At 41.0% G+C, this 15,680-nt stretch overlaps 1 protein-coding gene across 7 annotated transcripts in view; it reads left to right on the top strand.

The window, feature by feature from the left end:
* The window catches only part of EXOC6 (exocyst complex component 6), a gene marked incomplete at its 5' end in the record, with an annotated part of 513,187 nt that overhangs the window by 168,457 nt on the left and 329,050 nt on the right, over positions 1 to 15,680 (top strand). For all 7 annotated transcript variants that reach the window (XM_082267958.1, XM_082267957.1, XM_082267962.1 and 4 more), the window contains one exon: positions 10,079 to 10,124. In XM_082267958.1, coding sequence (XP_082124084.1) covers positions 10,079 to 10,124 — 46 coding nt within the window. The remainder of the gene's footprint in view (positions 1 to 10,078; positions 10,125 to 15,680) is intronic.

Below are 15,680 nucleotides of genomic sequence, written 5' to 3'. Positions count from 1 at the left end.
ATCTATAGATGCAGGGATTTTAGCTTGAGGGTGAACTTATCATTTAGTTAAATAATTGTGCATATGTGATCTGTGTAAATCTAAATTTATTAGGATTGGAAAAATCTTTTTGTAAAAATTTGGTAAATATAAAGTTTCTCCTTAAAAAAAACAGCTTACTTAGAAGAACATTTAACAAATGTATTTGTACTGAGTTTATACTGTTTAATGTGATGAAGCATATCCTTGGATACATACACTATATTATCATAAGGACTTGGCTTTGTGCACTGGTGCACAGTCATGTTGGAACAGGAAGAGGCCATCCCCAAACTGTTCCCACAAAGTTGGGAGCATGAAATTGACCCAAAATGTCTGGGTATGCTGACGCCTTAAGAGTTCCCTTCACTGGAACTATGGGGCCAAGCCCAAACACTAAAAAAAAAAAAAAAAGCCCACATCATAATCCCCCCTCCACCATATGATTTGGACCAGTGCACAAAGCAAGGTCCATAAAGACATGGATGAGTGAGTTTGGGGTGGAGGAATTTGACTGGTCTGCGCAGAGTCCTGACCTCAACCCGATAGAACACCTTTGGGATAAATAGAGTGCAGACTGCGAGCCAGGCCTTGTCTCCAACATCAGTGCCTGACCTCACAAATGTGCTTCTGGAAGAATGATCAAGGATTTCCATAGACACACTCCTAAACCTTGTGGACAGCCTAGCCAGAAGAGTTGAAGCTGTTATAGCTGCAAAGGTTGGGCCAACACCATATTGAAACCTACAGACTAAGACTGGGACACACTCCTAAACCTTGTGGACAGCCTTCCGAGAAGAATTGATGCTGTTATAGCTGCAAAGAGTGGGCCAACACCATATTGAAACCTACAGACTAAGACTGGGATGTCAGTAAAGTTCATGTGTGTGTAAAGGCAGGCATCCCAATACTTTTGTTAATATAGCGTAGGCTCATTCTATATCCAGTTATATGGAGTTTTACCAAATGCAGATGTGATAGATGTTTAGGCTGTTTTGGTCCCACATGAATAATACAAAATCCAGCTTGAATGTTATGTTTAAGACAATTGTGAGCAGTTAATTTTGTTGGGAGTTTGAACACATATTACATTATGTTTGGTCATTATACAGAAAAATAAAGCCATTAGTTGTCCTATTACCGCATTTATCAACCTAGTTAACTTTTGCTCTGGTAACATTTTTTGTAGCTCCAGATGCAACCACTGATAACAAACCATGCTTCCTCATGTAATTTAGCAATACAAAATTTTAATGACAGTTACAGCAGAGCCTAATAAGAGACCCACAACAGTACAGCTATAGACCCAAATACTGTCATTTTAACAAAGCAATGTTGAAACCAGGATTGTAAATCTATTCCAATATATAGCCAGGATAGTGTTGTAGAAAATGTATCATTACAGTGTTGCATTCCTGGATCAGACTTGTTCAGCTATGACATGCTTCCCCATGGGTTTGACTGTTAGAGTCATGGGGACCTTATTTTGGAGAGACACGAGTCAGAGGCAGTTGGGGGGTATACTGCTGCCTATAGGAGGATTTGGACACAGGAAATTTAAAAGAACCCTGGACTGGACTTTTTCTGGGATAACCTGGACTGTATCATTAGCACACTGGGCTCCATATTGTGGCTCTTTCTATACCTTGGTGGGCTGTGTTACCCACAAAGTGCTTTCCAGGTCCAGAGCCATGGCACAACCTCTGGTGCAACCCAGTGTCTGAAGACTTGCTTTGTAAGTAGGCAGCAAGGGCTAAGCATTGGGAATTCCCAACTATCAGGACCTTTGGGTGCCCTTATTATCCCTATTTTCTGTCAGTTTACTGTAGAAAGAGTCATTGTTGATTACTAAGTGATAATGCCGCGTAGGGGAGTGTTTTCTGCACTCCTGTTTTCTGCCACTCAGTGTGAGGAATCAGCTTCCTGCTACTGCTCTTAAGCACAAGGAAATTTCCTGGTTGGTCTTTGCTGTCCATTACAGTGACCTGGTCACCTTTGGACCCATGAACCTCTTCTGCCACCAACATTCGGTTATAAGCACCCAAGGTTTAGCCCATTGTAATGGGTCTGTCTAGCTCATGTTCCACTAATGGTTCTGGTGCTGCCTGCAGTACACATACATGAACACCTGGCACTGACAGCATTGAATGGTATCCTCTGCTGGAGTCCCCAGAGTCTTCCTTAGGTTCATCCAGCCTTGCCCCTTCATCAGTCCAGTAGGTATTCACTGCAGTTGTGCAGGGATTTATGGAACTAATTGCAGACCTAAAAGGCTTTCCCCTGTTGAATCTAAATCTGACCTACCTGCTACCTTAACAGCCTCTGAGCCTTCTACCACTGACTTTCTCCAATGAAAAATTTCAGAAATGATTAATGGATGACATTGTCACTGAGGAGTTTCAGGCAGCTGCCATTTCTTGCAGGCTTTAAGAGACTGTTTTAGTTCTCATTAATAATGTGTACTCCACTTTAAAATGGTTAAAAGCAGTCTGTAACCTCTACTAGTGCTGCTACCTGTCTAGGTTCTCTAAGCGATCCTAGGACTACCAAGAACTTCCCAGTGCACATGCTAGTCCCAGACATCATTTATGGACTAGGATGCTTTTATAAAGCAATGGGACATTCTTGCTGCATACTTGGCAATATCCCATATTATTAAAGCGCTAACGATCCCTTTACAGCATGCACCTGTTTTTAATGGATCCCATTGAAAAGCGTTTGGAAATCCTTTCCAAAACCCTGTTTTCTATTCCCTGTTTTAGAAACTTTTAGATCTGATGCCTTCTGCTTTGGGCTATTGTGTTGATGTGCAGGTAGACATCACCTATCAGTGAATCTACGGTCTCCTATTAGTGAACATGCAGAGAACTGTTTGGCTAAAATGCAGGGCTTTGCAACAGGCACGCAAAATGCATTTACAAAGCAACTCTTTGGTGCTGCCCTGACTCCCTCATTACGGATGTCAGTGGCAGGAGTTGCACTCTTCTGCCACAGCAGAAGAAGCCTAGGCCTCGGGTAGGTCTTATTTCCCCCCTTCTGAGACCAAGAAGAGTTCCTTTCATTACTAAAAAACTGACCCAAGCCAGCTGCCAGTATCACCACAAATCTACTAAACCTGCTGAAAAATCCACTTCAATGTGAAGGAACTCCCCCAATTTCCAAAGTGGGGGGGGGGATCTATTAGCCTTTGCAGACACCTGGACTGACAGCATGTCAGGTGCCTGAGTACAGGAGGTGGTTGCCAGGGGCAACAAGCTAACATTCCGCTCTCTGTCTCTTTATGTCTTCCTACCTGCCTGTGTCTCAGCACAGTGACGGATCTCCATTCAGCCTTTGCAGATCTTCAAAGGGTTATTGCCCCTACAGAATGCCTGATGTAAATAGACCTGAGTAACTTTGGCCATACATGGATGGAAATTTGTCCGGTTCAGCAGGGACCAGACAAATTTCAATCCATGTATGGGCACTGTGGTTGTACAGAAGTCGATCCACTGCTCAACTTCTGTTCAACCGTCCTGTCAGATGTTGCCTGCTTAATCAGCACTGCAGGCTATAGAGTAGACTGCAGCTCTGGCTAGTGTAATCTGTAGTCTCCCTGCCATTAGTTAGAATACGCTTGCTTAACGCGATTCCCCCATTCTCCTCAAATGTGTGGATGGTAGAATCGGGTACGTTTTTTTTCTTTCAACTCACTTGTTGAATTAAAAAAACTGACTAATGTATGGGCTATAGGCAGTGGCAAATGAAAAGGTCCTTTAATAGCAAAAAGTGCAATTTAGAGGTGATTTGAACTACAACCTAGATGGGATGTCTATATCTCCCCGTGCAAGACCAATACCAGGTTAGTGGGTATAAAAAGGGTTGTGAGGTCAGTCCAAATATGCACATGGAGAGCACGCATCGATAAAAACAAGCAATAGTTAACACCCAATTTTTAGTACACAAGTGGCTTAGTAAACGCATCACCACACAGTAAACATACAAGTGAAGCCTGCTTTATGGAAGTGCATCAAACCGTTATCCTAGTGGGGAGTGATCTGGTCCCTTGAGGTCATGGAGTCCATCCTTCAAGGTTAGCTAAAGAGAGGATACCAGCAGAAGTCCAGGCTGTTGTTCAATTAAGGGGGGGGGGGGGGCTCCACAGTTATCAGCTCCGAAGTGCGCCATTATTCCCCCCTAGGACCTCATTAGCAACATAGACAGTACAAATGTAATTTTCGTGAGCTCCTGTGTTATAACCTTCATTTGAGGGGGAGCTGTGTGCAGTTATCAAAGTGTCTATGGTTTCTGTCAAAAGACAATGGTTCATGGCATGTGTGTCCTCAGCAAACTGATCATAGTGTGTGTGTGTGTGTGTGTGTGTGAGTGTGTGTGTGTGGGGGGGGGGGGTTGTTCCCTTAAGCATTGGGGTGTTACTCAGTTGCTTGCACAGTCTGAGCTATTTTTAAAATCTCAAGGCACAAAATCTTCATAATTGTGGTACAGGTAGTGGCCATATTGTGAACTGGGATAAAGGGGACAATGTCTGGGCTGCCTGGGATAAAGGAGGATCCCAGATCCAGACTGTTGAGGCAGCATTTAGAGTTACATAGTTAGGTTGAACTAAGGTATACAATAAGTCCATCTAGTCCAACCAGTAGAAAAAAAATAACAAATAAAACCTCCATATACACAATTATATACCCACAGTTCATCCAGAGAAAGGCAAAAAAGAAACCCCCAAATAAAGCATTAATAAGTTTGCTCCAGCAGTGGAAAAATCCTTCCTGATCCCCCAAGAGGCAATTGAATTTTCTTGGCATCAACTACTCTTGGTGGTATTATCTATAAATGTTGGTATCCAGTTATATTTTGTGCATTTAAGAGCTGTCTCTTTAGTAAACCAATCTACTGATCTGGCCAGGACAAGGTCTCGAGAATGTCTAGTCCACATTTTCACAGCTGTTACTGTGAAGAAGCCTTTCTGTATGTGGAGGTGAAATCTCTTTTTTTCCAGACATAAAGAGTGCCCCTTGTAATCTGTATTGACCTAAAAATGAATAACTCAACACCAAGTTTACTATGTGGACCACTTATGTATTTATATATGGTGATCATATCCCCCCCCCCCCCCTGATCCCCTCTTGTCAAGAGAAAATAAATTCAGTTCCTCTAATCTTTTCTCATAGCTGAGCTCCTCCAAGCCTTTTATCAGTTTGGTTGTCCTTCTCTGTACTTTCTCCAGTTCTCCGATATGTGAACTGGTTGCGAACACTGAACTGAACTGCATATTTTAGCTGAGGTCTGCAGAATGAATTGTACAGGGGCAAAATGATGTCTAACGAAAACAAGAGAAGGGCGCACCGACCTAGTGCAATTCCGTTAAACATTTATTAAAAAAATAAAATTGAAGGCTCTGAGGAAAAGGGTTCTCCTTTGAAACGCGTCAGTCTACCTTGTATAGAAGCCATCTGACCTTCTTGCAGCATTGGAACAGTCCATGTCCTGGAGGATATCTGTCCATACAGTGCTTTGCCATGCGTATTGATTACATGCGTTTGTGAGTATGATGTATGACACCATTTGTTTTATCTTTCAATAAATGTTTAATGAAATTGCACTAGGTCAGTGCGCCCTTCTCTTGCTTTTGTTATCTTTCTAGTTCTTGTGGATACCCATGGTCCTGAGAGGGCAGCAAGACTCTAGGCGCTACTAACAAAGTATAAGATACCCTTCCTTCTCTTAAAGCATAACACCTGAGCTCAGGAGAGTTACTTTTGGCAAAATGATGTCTCTCTGTGGAGTCTATACCTCTTTTAATACAAGAAAGGTTTTTGCTAGATTTAGAAACTGCAGGTGGCATTGCATGCTATTATTAAGTCCATCATCTACCAGATCACCCAGGTCCTTCACAGCCATTGACTCCCGCAGCTGTTCTCCTAGAATGTACGATGCATGCACATTTTTAGCCCTCAAGTGCAAAAGCTCTACATTTATCAACATTAAACCTCATTATAATTATACAGTGTAGTGGTCTTTTATTTTATGTGGTCTTTTATTAAACTTTCAAGTATCTTCCTAACTTTAGAAATTAAGGTGATTGTAAAGATTTTTCATTTTTTCTTTTAAACATATTATACTCACCTGCTCTGTGCAATTGTTTGCATAGAGCAGCCTTGATATTTGTCTTCTGAAGTCCCCCGCCAGAGCTCCTGTCTCCTCCTGCATTCAGAGTGACCCCATAAGCCGCTTACTATGGGAGGATTCATAAAGGTTCGATACCAAGCCACACTGCGTGTGTCTATTGACCCACAGCCCGGGACTACTCCCTTGTCACTGGATTTGATTGACATCAGCAGGAGCGAATGGCTCCCTCTGCTCTCACTGACTCCCCTGTGAGGTGTCTTTTGCTGCTGACTGGGGGAGATCTATTTTAATGATTTTCTTGTTATCTTTAACAAATTCTATACAAATTATACTTGGCTCTGTATTTCTAAAAGGGTAGGTACTGCTGGATGGGTAGAGGGTAGAACCAAGGGACAGTATGTATATACCTCAAATACCTTTTGTACATACAATGTCCAAACAATTTGTCCATACATAGTACATCCAATATGCTATAGGTGGGCGTCACATGACTTCATAAGGATGTCACATGATGAAGAAACGCGGCAAGTGTAACTCACATGCACAACATCCGGCTAAGTTGGAACGCACGTGGATGCCCAGCGGCTTCCTGTATGTCCAGGGAGCATAGGTTTGGATATATGGAGTTTTTTTTTTACAGCGTTTGCATGTAAAACAAATGTTTTTAATAATAAATAAGAAACTTTTTTACGCTATGAGAGGCCCTTTTTCTCTCTCTTTATAACCAATTGATTGATTTGCCACTGGAACCACTGAGTCACACCACCATGAGGAGAGGATACCAGACTGCAGTCGACAGATATCCTCAGGTCCCTGGGTGACCAACAAGCTGGTCAACAAAGTCTGGTGGGTGCAGCCCTTCACTTGAGCACATGGTGACCCAGCAGCACCAGGGGATACATTTTGTATAGCATATTGAATGGACTTTTTGTCACATTGTATGGGCTCTCACTGTGGATTTCATTAGCAATAATATTGGGACTAAGCACTTCATATTTATTGACACTTATCACGTATCATTCTTTTCAGTAATATTTATGGTGATTATTGTTGTAGGTGCTGTTTTAGCACATAGTACATAGGTTTTATTTATGTTTTTTAAGAGATAAAATACTGCATGGTTTAATGAAATAAATACCCCACGTTTTGATGGAATAACTCATGCTTGTTAGTAGCGTTTTTTTGTAAATTGCGAGAAAAAAAAATTGAAAAACGCTATGCGCTATTTTAGTAACTCTATGTGAATTGAGCCAAATGGCTTTGAAATAACAAAGCTCAACTCTACGAAGAAGATGTAACCTAACAAGGGTAATTCGTCTGTTTAGTTGAATCGTAAGGGTAATTGCATAACCAAGTATCATAAAAAGGTAAGTGCCATCAAGTGAAATTCTGTAAATATTAGGGTCTTTGTCAACATATTATGAATGTTACTGATCACAACATGAACAGAAATATTACAAGCAGTCAGATCTTACCCATTGTAAATTTTCTAGCCTTTCTCCTCAACAAGGAAATCTTTTTTCCATCCTTCTCTTCAGCTCCAGTGCATCAAAAGGAGATTTCCCTTCATTATAGTTCATGTTGTGCAAGTTTAGCTCAAAGTCACTGATTGCATTAGAAAAAATTGATTCTCTTTTGTCATTACTGATGGTTTCCCCAACAGGGACCAGTTTTTTGTTCCACCATTTCTTGGTGGCAGATCCTCATTCAAACTCATGGAAGTAAGGATCATGTTCTACCCTTCTCTGTCAAGGCACGTCTACTAGATCTGTCAGTGCCTCTTTGGCTTGTTAGCATCAGGTCACTTTCCCCAGTTTCCAAGGCTGCCACCTAGTCCTCTGTTCACACGTTCTTTATGTTGGCTTGTTAGTGTTTTGTTAACTTTGCCAACCCCTTAGTTTGACTGCCTTTGGATGTCCCAGTGTCTGAATTGGGATTTTTGTACTTATAAAATTCATTTCTTGGAGTTCACTGAGGAACATACAGGGGTTGGACAAAAATATGGAAACACCAGGTAAAATAATGAAATCGTTGCCTAATATGGTTTTGGACCGCCTTTGGCATCCAAGACTGCCTAAATTCTTCTGGGAATTGACAAATATAAGTCTTGGATGGTGGATAATGGAATCTGATACTACTGTTCATGCAAAAATCATTCCAGTTCTTGCAGAGATGCTGGAGGCAGAAAAAATGAGCCCGAACCTTGTTCTCCAAAATTGACCATAGTGACTGTATGATGTTGAGCTCCGGCGACTGTGGTGCCGGGAAAGGTGCGAGACTTCGTCTGCATGCTCATCAAACCACGATTTGACAACACTGGCTGTGTGAATTGTAGCATTATAGTCTTAGTAAATGGTGCTGTCTTCGGGGGAAACAGTGTATGCACCATGGTGTGCACATGGCTGACCCCTGTTTAAGCAGGAGGCTGAGGGTGGCCTTTGCCAATTGCCAGAGGGATATTTGAAGAGCGCCCCACTGTTTTTTGACTGATTTTGTTTACAGTTTGAAAGTATTTATTGATTAAAAGAGTTTTAGTGAATTGTTAAGAGCCCATTCACACTGCTGCGACTTGTCAGGCGACTTGTCAGCCTGACAAGTCGCGGTCGGTCGCGGTCCATTGAGTAGTACAGGACCCGTTCTAATAGGAGCGACACAAGTTGTTCCGACTTAGAAAAAGGGTCCTGTACTACTTTGGGGCGAAGTCGGAGCGACTTGCATAGACTTCCATTATGTGAAGTCCCTGCAAGTCGCGGTGCACGCGACTTCACAGGTCGCCCCCCGAAGTCGTGTCACCTCAGTGTGAACCGGCTCTAATTGTTTATATTTGTAAAAATCAATAAACAAGGCAGTGGCCGTTATTAATCCAGTTTGGTGTGCCTAGTGTTCTTTGTATGTTTAGTTTTTTTGCCACTTACCGTCCCATGTTACATGACTTCTGCTTTCAAAGCGAAACATGTTGTCACTTTCACACTTGCAAATCATGTAGTGTTTCCATATTTTTGTCCAACCCCTGTAGGTCCCATCCCTCTAGGTCTCTGATCTTGCTTTTCTACAATACAAGGCATGTCAGGAGTGGGGAGGTTGAGGGTAGTTGGCAGCATAACCCAATTGTCTCTGAATCCCGGGTCCCTCAATGAATTCCAAGAAATGGGTTTTACAAGAAGTACAAAAATCAATTTTTTTTCTAATAAAGGGATGTCGATTTTCTGTAATCACATTGGGATATGAAATCATTTTAGGAGCAGATGGTGTTCAGTGGAATTGTATTAGAGGTCCGTTCTTTATGCTTGCACAAACAAAAAGAATGTTATTGCCAAGAGTTGTTGCTGTGAACAGTAGATGTTTACATGGTTTAATATTATAAATAGTTAATTTGTTGATATTCACTGATAAAAATTACTGATGAACTTTTACCACTGATGACCAGCTCTTGCACTAGCTTGGTACCCCCGGGAGGAAAGCATGCATTGTGCTTCAGAGGCCCAGAAAAGGCATGTGTTAATTAGGGAAGAAAAAGTAACAGTCTACGCTTTGTTAGAAGTAGCGTCAGGCGCCTCTCAGTTTGTGTGGCTAGGGTCCTACTGTCTTCAATTATCTGAGGTGAAAATATTAGAGCTTGGAATTACCCTGGCTAGAGCTTCATGACTTTGTAAAACATTTCCTGGGCTAGCAGTCATAGTGTTGAATTGCTTAGGGAAAACTTTATAACTAGAGGAACCCAATGTTAGTTTTGTTACCATTCCTTACCGCTATCGGTATAAGCACATACAAGGGTCGTCATACCTACATTATTCAAAACTCTAAGGAGGGCAAAGTGGTTAATGGAATATTGTTTAGCTTTTTAGGAAAATGTTCTTTCTTTATAAAAATTCAAGAAGAAAATGATATTGAATGTGTCATTGTTTAATTTGTTACTTTTTCATGTCTGTTTTAGCCTTAGAAATGTACAGTAAGCTAAAGGAACAGATGAGTGGGAAAAGGTGAGTGTAACTGCAATATTGACGGGTACTTTTTGTAGAATCAGATGACTTGTGTTGTCTTCTATACCGTGGACTTTACATATCTTTCTTCTTGCTAAATTAATTGTATTAAAGGAGAACTCTCCTTAGTCTTTTTGAAAAGGGGTTTATAAGATAATTTTAAGGATACGTTCACCTTTTAACAAAAAATAATGAATGCAGATTTTTTTTGCATGCATTTAATGTTTTTTTTTTTTTTTAGGAGCCTGGAAAGCATTGCACCAGCGAACAGCAAATCACTGATGTCATGCAAGTCTCTTGCAGATTGTCAGTGTAAACTGTCTGCCTGTACACTGACCATAAGAATCAATTAACTACCACAGCGCTCAACAGTGTCGTGGTAGTTCATTGAGAACTACAATTCGACAGCCACAAAGGCTGCCGGTACTTGTAGTTGATTGATTCACAGGGATCTGTGAATTAATGAGGTAGCTGTGTGAGCAGAGCCTGACACGGCTGGGTGGGCAGAGCCCCACACTGCCACGCTCTCTTTGAATTGTGGCAGCGAGTACAGGGAGAAGATCCCTGGCTCGTTGTCACAAGGAGGAAGGGGGGAAAGGGGTTTGATGTTAAATATGGATGTAACATGTACAGTTCAGAAAGGTGAACGTATACTTTAAAAAGTGTGCCTAACTTTGCAAAATTTGTGGTTTCTGTTGGTTTATAGGTTTCGCATTAAACAAAGCTTAGCCTGCCTGCCCTGCTTAAAATAATCTTTATTCATTTAAAAATACAGTGTATGGATGACTTCTGTGCCTGATCTCATAAATAGCACTGCAGACATATTGATCATATTTATATTAGTTTTCTCATAGCCTTCACCTTCTAACTGTTGGGTTTAGTAACCTGGCATAATAAAAATTGGTGTAACACTGGCATATTTAGATAGGTAGGCTGTGCTTAGGGACACCTACTTCTTTTTACATCTAGGATTATTGGACTTCTTAGGCTGCCCATACAATCTTTCTAGGCATTTCATAGCGTAAGTTCGTAAATTAAAGTTTATTAAAAACAAAAAGCTAAAAACTGCACTTACAAAGGTACTAGAGAGTCAGAGCAATACAGTCAAACAATATGTCCGGGACATCGTGTGTTTCACAGACCAGAGTATTCAAAACCAGAAGTGACACAATAATGCTCCAAGTTCCACCCCACGCGTTTAGTCAGAGTGACGTCATCAGGAATTCTCCTGTCCCTGGAACACAGAGCGTCCTGGACATATTGTTGGACTGTATTGCTCTGACTCTCCCGTACCTTTGTAAGTGCAGTTTTTAGCTTTTGTTTTTAATAAATTGTAATTTACAAACCTACGCTATGAGATGCCTCTTTGTCCATCTACCTCTATGTGAGTGTTCCCAGTGACCAGACCTGGCGAGTAGGAGAATGAGATATAGGATTGGAAAACAACATATTTGTGGTGCCTCTGACCCCTGTAGGGGTTCAGTCTTCCGGTGAGCGTGGACCTGAGGGGGGGAAGCACAAGTGGGTTCACCCATTTTTCATGTTGAAAGCTTACTTCTGGCTTAAGTCAAAAACAGCATACTGTTGTGCTCATAAGTTTACATATCCTGGCAGATTTTATGATTTCTTGGCAATTTTTCAGAGAATATGAATGATAACACAAAAACTTTTCTTTCATTCATGGTAAGTGTTTGGCCGAAGCCATTTATTATCAATCAACTGTGTTTACTCTTTTTAAATCATAATGACAACAGAAACTACCCAAATGACCCTGATCAAACATTTATATACCCCAGTTCTTAATACCGTGTATTGCCCCCTTCAACATCAATGACAGCTTGAAGTCTTTTGTGATATATGTGGATGAGGCTCTTTATCTTCTCAGATGGTGAAGATGCCCATTCTTCCTGGAAAAAAGCCTCCAGTTCCTGTAAATTGTTGGGCTGTCTTGTATGAACTGCACATTTTGAGATCTCCCCAGAGTGGCTCAATGATATTGAGGTCAGGAGACTGAGATGGCCACTCCAGAACCTTTACTTTATTCTGCTGTAGCCAATGACAGGTCGACTTGGTATTGTGTTTAGGATCATTGTCATGTTGGAATGTCCAAGTACGTCCCATGCGCAGCTTCCGGGCTGATGAATGCAAATTTTCCTCCACCATTGTTAGATTATATACTGCATTCATATTGCCATCAATTTCGGCCTTTGTAGCTCACACATCCCCAAAACATCAGCGATCCACCTCCGTGTTTCACAGTATGAATGGTTTACCTTTCATCATGTTGACTCCTCTCCAAATGTAGCGTTTATGATTGTGGCCAAAAAGCTAAATTTTAGTCTCATCACTCCAAATGACTTTGTGCCAGAAGGTTTGAGGCTTGTCTCTGTGCTGTTTGGCGTATTGTAAGCGGGATACTTTGTTGTATTTGCGTAGTAATGGCTTTCGACCCGACCATGCAGCCCATCTTTCTTCAAGTGCCTCCTTATTGTGCATCTTGAAACAGCCGAACCACATGTTCAGAGAGTCTTATATTTCACCTGAAGTTATTTGTGGGTTTTTCTTTTCATCCCGAACAATTTTCTTGCAGTTGTGGCTGAAACTTTAGTTGGTTTACCTGGCCGTGCTTTGGTTTCAACAGAACCCCTCATTTTCCACTTCTTGATTAGAGTTTGAACACTGCTGATTAGTGATCGACCGATATCGGTTTTTTGTTGCCGATACCGATATTTTGGCCATTGAATATCTGTATCGCTGATATTGGCCTATATTTTCGTACATTTAAAACATTTTTCTATTTTTAGCACTTGACAGGTACTGTTGTGGAGGGATCTGGGGGTCTAAATGACCCTAAACCCTTCCTGTGCACGTAAAAGGATTCAAAACACCAAGTTTGGCTGTTTTGAGTGCTGTCATTTTTTTAAATCTGGCGCCGAGTACCCAGAAGGGATGTCATGACATTACTTCTGGGTTTTTACATGGAGACCCAATCAGAGCCGAATGCGGCTTTGATCGGGTCTTCGGCAGCCGTGCAGGCTGGTTGCCCCGGTCTCCCGGTGGGACAGGAGACCCGGGCGAGCCACGGAAGGCGGCGGTGGGGGGGGGGGGCGTCCCCTGCCGCTCCCTGTAATGACAGCCGAGCAGCTTCTCGGCCGCATCAGTTGTCATTACAAGACAGCTGACCGTCGGCTATGGACACGGGTACTGGGGCGATGCCTCTAGCTGCAGGCATCACTCTGATACAAACAGTTTCCCGAAATATCAGCAATATCAGCAACCTTGGTGGCCGATTCCGCTATATCGGGGGAAGTGCATATCGGCCCCCGATATATCGGCTTTGCCGATAATCGGTCGATCCCTACTGCTGATTGGCATTCTCAATTCCTTGGATATCTTTTTATATCCCTTTCCTGTTTTATACAGTTCAGCTACCTTTTCCCGAAGATCCTTTGACAATTCTTTTGCTTTCCCCATGACTCAGAATCCAGAAACATCAGTGCAGCACTGGATGAAAGATGCAAGGGTCTGTCAGGAGTCCAGAAACTCATTGACCTTTTATACACACACACTAATTACAAGCAAACAGATCACAGGTGAGGATGGTTACCTTTAATAGCCAAACCCCTTTGTTTCAACTTGTGTGCATGTTATCAGGCCAAAATAACCGGGGTATGTAAACTTATGTTCAGGGTCATTTGGGTAGTTTCTGTTGTCATTATGATTTAAAAAAAGTAAACACAGTTGATTAATAGTAAATGGCTTCAGCCAAACACTAACCATGAGTGAAAGAAAAGTTTTTGTGTTATCATTCATATTCTCTGAAAAATGGCCAAGAAATCATAAATTATGCCAGGGTATCTAAACTTATGAACACAACTGTATATAGGTTGGCAACCTACTGAGTAACGATTTTTAAGAAATGCACCCGCCTATTCGGTATTAATATTGTGCCTGGCTCTGACAGGTAGAAGAGATTGTAACCTGGAGTTAGTAATTTTAAATAAGGGCCTGCATGACAAACTCTCAGCAAAAAGTAAATTTAAACTCTTCACTCATGTATCTAGTTTTGACAACAGCCAGATGTTGAGTATAAATGGGGCAATTTGTCAAAAGTGTAATGAAGGGTTCAAAAAAAAAAACAATTTTTTGTTAAACAGCATGAAATGTAATGAAAATAGAATCATAGGAGACTGAATATTATCCCTTAATATTTTACACCATCTAAAACAATTTAGGAAGCAGCAATAAATGAGATCCTTGGAGAGCACAGTTGGAACAGAGGAATAATGATCTCTTCCTAGTTCATTAATATCTACTTAATCTATCATAACACATCATAAATGAATTTACAGTTTAAACAGCACGACAATTGACCTTGACTGTGTCCTTCATACAGCTCTGGGCTAGCCGTTTTCACTAGAGTAGTACCTATTTTTTCTAGTTCTTAGTATAATTTATTTTATTATATAAGGCATTCATCTCAAACTGAGCTAGTTGGGCTTTTATAGTTTTTTTTTTTTTAAGAAGATGTGACATAAACATTTAAAAGTTTGAGTACCCAGTACATCTGCACAATTATATGGCTTAAAGGAAATCTAAAGTTCTTTGTAAAGTAAATCTGTCTCATTAACAAACTGCTCCTATTTATCACTGGCTTACTATGTGACAGAATTGATAAATGTTCCCCATTGTCTGTTAAAGTAGACCTTGCAGTACAATTGCAAACTTAATTTAACACATAAGGGTCCTTTCCAATCATAAATAGCATATTTAAAATAAAGTAAAAATAAAAAACCCATAGAAAAAAAAGATATTACATATACTTACCTTTAACCACAGTACATAGGTGAGGGTTATGCGCCGATCCTTCTGGTTAGATTCCGAAGGTATGCTGAGTGTCCCAAGTCTTGCAAGAAGAAAGACACTTGTTCCCTATAAGATATTCATCATTTTTTGAGTTCTTGCAGGATCAGGGGTTGGAAAAATATATTTATTTTTTTTTTTCTTTACCTTTTTAACCTCTTATTTATGGTGTGTGCATTGTGCTGTGTTTGGGGGGAGGGGTGCAGATATGTTAAGCAGACTCTGCTTTAATGTTTAAAGATTGCCTATACCCAGACTATGCACACTAAAGTATTTACATATTCTCAATAAGTAGTAAAAGTCAATTTTTCTTGAAACTGCAAAAGAGGGGACTTCAAGACCATTCCTATTTCTGACATTTGTTGCTTACAAGTTAAAATTAGTATTTCTCTATCATCCATTGACAGACGCAGCAGCAGTGCTTCTTTACCCTTGGGTTATGCGTCATCTAAATTCACTGACACGCCTATAGGGGCTGTCCTTCTTGGCATAACCCCCCACATACTGTGCTCTCAAATCAGTTTCTTGCTGCTTAGTGAAGGAGTAGGACCTAGGTTACCTGCTGGGACTTCGGTCTCAGTTTTTTAATTCTTTTAAGAATGTTTATATTTATTTATCTTTACTCACTATCACTAACTAGTGTCAGGGGGATCCTCCTGGTGAACTACAAGGAACTGCCGGCTGCGGTTTCGC

The sequence above is a fragment of the Pelophylax lessonae genome (genome assembly GCF_965119305.1).
Source record: "Pelophylax lessonae genome assembly, chromosome: 9".
NCBI lineage: Eukaryota > Metazoa > Chordata > Amphibia > Anura > Ranidae > Pelophylax > Pelophylax lessonae.
The sequence above is the reverse complement of the archived record's forward strand: the minus strand, read 5'-3'. Positions and strand labels throughout refer to the sequence as shown.